The 3952-nt window shown below is 40.5% G+C and overlaps 1 protein-coding gene across 1 annotated transcript in view; it reads right to left on the bottom strand.

Moving 5' to 3' along the window:
• The window catches only part of LOC107598435 (integrin alpha-10-like), a 52641-nt gene that overhangs the window by 43340 nt on the left and 5349 nt on the right, over window positions 1-3952 (bottom strand). The window contains exon 2 of the mRNA XM_016289772.1: window positions 3471-3683. Within this exon, the coding sequence (XP_016145258.1) occupies window positions 3471-3522 (52 nt within the window). The 5' untranslated portion in view covers window positions 3523-3683. The remainder of the gene's footprint in view (window positions 1-3470; window positions 3684-3952) is intronic.

Raw genomic sequence — 3952 nt, forward strand, 5'->3', positions numbered from 1 at the left:
GTGGCGGAGCGCCAGACGCCAGGCTCAGCACTCGTGTGCATGCCCAAGGTCAGCCCTTGTGCTGGGCTAGGTGCCCGTGTGTAGTGATTCCCCCTTCGGGTGATCCCACATGTGTATTCTTCCACGGTACAGCTCCCCTCACGGTAAGCCTGTGTCTTTCCCTGGCAGTCGTTCTCTGCCATCTCTGCTGCATAGTCATCTCACCCCAGGCGGGTTGAGTCTACCGCAGTGACTTCCATATGTAGCACTGCCCTGGGCCAGTCCATATGTGTAATTCCACATGATACCTCCTATGCGCAGGATGTGGCTTCCCTAGCGTTCCCAACTGGGTACGCTTTCCCAGTGTTATCCAATGTACCACTGTACGGAACAGCAGTGGCAGACACCTCTGCTTAGCCCTGTCCTATCTTCTGCCCCAACTGGTGTGGGGGGACTTGCCGGCTTCCGCAGGGCACTGGAGGGGGTCAGCAATAGTGGCGTTTTCCATACGGATCCCAATTCGTAGTCTCGGCTCCTCAGCGAAAAACTGATGTGCGTTTGCACGCACTCTCCTTTTTTACCCGCGCTGCAGGGCGGGGTGCGCGTGGCGAAACACAAACGCCAACTGTCATTGGCTTGTTTAGTTAACACTCGAAGGTGATTGGGCTCTCGGGCGAGATCCCAGTAATGTCTCTGTTCCCTCCTTCAAGGAACGAGGGTTACACAAGTAACCGAGACGTTAGTTCTGAGAAGAGTTCAGTCATCAGACCCATTGACATTCAAACATGTTTAAGTGTGATTTAAGCATCCAAAAGTGGCTTTTGGGGGTCATTTATCTTTGCCAAATTATCCCCATCAAAACCCAGCCTCTAAATACTCCCCTCTTCTCATTCTTCTTATTTACACTTGTTTTGCTCTTATTCATCAATGTTTGGTTCTATCTGTGAAAGAGATGTAAAGGATCTTTGGTCCTCTTTTTCAGCTCTGTGGGTTTTCTTGGTCCATGCCTCCAGGGCTCTGTCATGACAACTGTAAACATTTATGTAGCTTGGTGGTGAACAGTCTGGAAAAGCAGTCCAGATTCTTTCACTCCTTACACACAAAAACACATACACTTAAACATAAATACATTCCTACACCACATTGAGACAGTCATTTTCACCCACCACTGGATGGACATCACTTTGAATGAGTCTTATTAGAAATGCAAATGTACAGCTCAGTCATGCTAGCATGACTAATATGTGGAACACATATGGGACACATTACTGAGAGAGAACATGTTACTAAGAAACCCACTAAAGAACTTTTATACTTTTTTTTGAGAATTTTTCAAAGACTCTAAAGTAACTAAAATTGATGTAAACAACACAATGTCATGGCAATTTGTGTGAATATTTTCTGATTTGGTGAATTGGTGGCTTAATTGTGTTTGAATTTTGTATTAATTAATATATTTTTCGTCCAATCTGCTTACAGCCCCCTGAAGGCTAGGTTTAGGGGTCGGCTTAGAGGTGGACCTTCATGTTTCGTTTTTTTCTTCTAAAAATCATACGTTTTCATACAACTCAAAAGATATGAATTTGCCACCAGTTTGCCAAAGCGTAAAATAGATACACTTTCACATCAGATGAATCCATAGAGTAAAACAAATATAAAACATTAGAGTAAAACATTTTCCTCATGTCTTGAACACGTGAGTGTACACATCTTAATCATTATTCTCAAAAATGTTTTTGAATATATATATATTTTTAGAAATATCATGAATGATTAATTAACAAATATATTTATATTGTTTAATATCAGTTTTAATAAATATCATTAGGTTTTTGGGGATTCACTTCACATGTAATTTTACAACCTGAACTAACCTTATTTGTCATAAAAAATATCAAATTATCTGTATTTTAAAAGCTTTCTGAATTTCACTTCAGAAAAATAAACATTAAAAACATGTTCATCATACAAGATGTCTTTCAACTCATTGTATGAATTGCATTTTAGTTTATTTTACATTAATATCAAAAATGAATGCCATATTACTGACCCTTCCTGAGTTTAAACAGACTCTCATTCACCCTCACTTTCTGCAATGTTGTGTAAAGCAAATTCCAAGGATTCTCACGTCAGTTTCTTTCAGTCTTCAAGTCACACTTCTATCCAAACAGATTTAATATACTGCATCTGCTACTGATAACCATTTTAGTGGATTTCTTCTGTCTACTAGTTTTCCTTTTCTGCTTCATGTTGTCTTTATTTTTCATGTTATGTCTCAATCCACTCTCCTATAAGTGGTGGGGTCGAATGGTTTGAGAGTGAGAAATGCAGGGAGAAATGGAGAGGGCAAGGGGGGTGGAATTCCCAGAGTCCACACCTGTGTTCTCCATCTAAATCACAGAAGAACATAGCCGAACACAAGAGAGCTTGCTCATCACAGAGCATCTGCAGAATCCATCAGCGGCCACAGCATGCTCAAAAATAGACACCAACACCTACAGTAGTGTGGACAAATATGTTGACCCATACTCAGAATTTGTGCTCTGCATTTAACCCATCCAAGTGCGCACACACAGTAGTGAACACACACACACACACACCCGGCAGCCATATTGCTGCAGCGCACGGGGAGCAGTTGGGGGTTCGTGCCTTGCACAAGGGTCTCACCTCAGTCCTGGTTTTGAGGGTGGAAGAGAGCGCTAGTTATTCACTCCTCTCACCGACAATTCCTGCCGGATCTGAGACTCAAACCCCGCAACCTTCAGGTTACAAGTCAGACTCTCTAACCATTAGGGCATGACTGCATGACTAGTATGTGGTCTAGCTGACACAATGCATACAAACAGCTAGTATGATGAGTGTGTACAGAATGGCTAGTAGCAATAAACTTGACTAGAGTCTGGAAATACTTCAACTGCAACTGCTGTGGTCCATTAAAGCAGTATTTCTAGCGTTTACAGTAATTTGTCCAGATATGTGATGTTGTATACCTAATAGTGCCACGATAAGTAGGCTACTTTATCTAAAATCTTAGCTTCTGCCAGTGTCGAATGTAAACAAAAGTCTCCCTCACAATCTCCAAGTCTTGATGTAGTCAGTTAATAGGGGATATACTGTAACTCTATAATGTAAGAAATTCCAGTAAAAAAGACTACTACAAGGAAAGTGAATATGATTAGATAAAAAGATTTTCATGCTTTACACTGTAATTAAATACAATCAAATCTATTCTTAAACTTAACTGTGCCACATCAGTAATTACTGTACAGTATAACGTAAATCTGTGGTAGAAAAGGACTTAAGCTGAACAAATAAATAATGTCCTTGGGGTCACAGTCAACAGCTTGTGTTACAAAAGTGTAAGTGGAGGGATCGTACAGATGACAGCTTTACATTTTAAACGTCAAAAAATATATATTTTAATCAACATCACATGAGAAAGCATACAGCACAAATCAATGCAATTAAACACTCAAACTGGCTAAACTCACCTTTGAGAAGAACAGTGATCTTGAACAACAGCAGATAGTTGTGACTCTCCATTTGTCAGTTAAGTGATTGCGTTTCTTTTTCTCCTCCTTCAGTTTGTAATTCTCAGCAGTGGTTGTAAATGTTCTCTCAGGTGGCGATGTGCTTCCTCTCCAGTGGCATAACTCACGCGCTCATAGTGCGGTACTGTAGCGCACGCGTCGCTCTCACATTCCCTGCGCATGAAAGACATTACTTTATAGTATTCTGGCCTGCTCGCAACTTTTTTTTACGCGTTTTGGCTCAAAACAAGCAGCCTACTAAAATATTATTTGACTATGTTTCAAATTAGTACACATATGCGTATATAGGCTACCATGTTTCTACAATTAATAACAATGTTCAGTCATAAGTTGCTAATGATTACAAATGATAAATGTGTCATTCCACGAAACCGGTTCGATTTGGGCTTTCACATTTTTAGATTTTTTACCCAAAAGTATTA

Source organism: Sinocyclocheilus grahami, unplaced genomic scaffold, assembly GCF_001515645.1.
Source record: "Sinocyclocheilus grahami isolate Dianchi unplaced genomic scaffold, SAMN03320097.WGS_v1.1 scaffold251.1, whole genome shotgun sequence".
NCBI classification, from domain to species: Eukaryota; Metazoa; Chordata; class Actinopteri; order Cypriniformes; family Cyprinidae; genus Sinocyclocheilus; species Sinocyclocheilus grahami.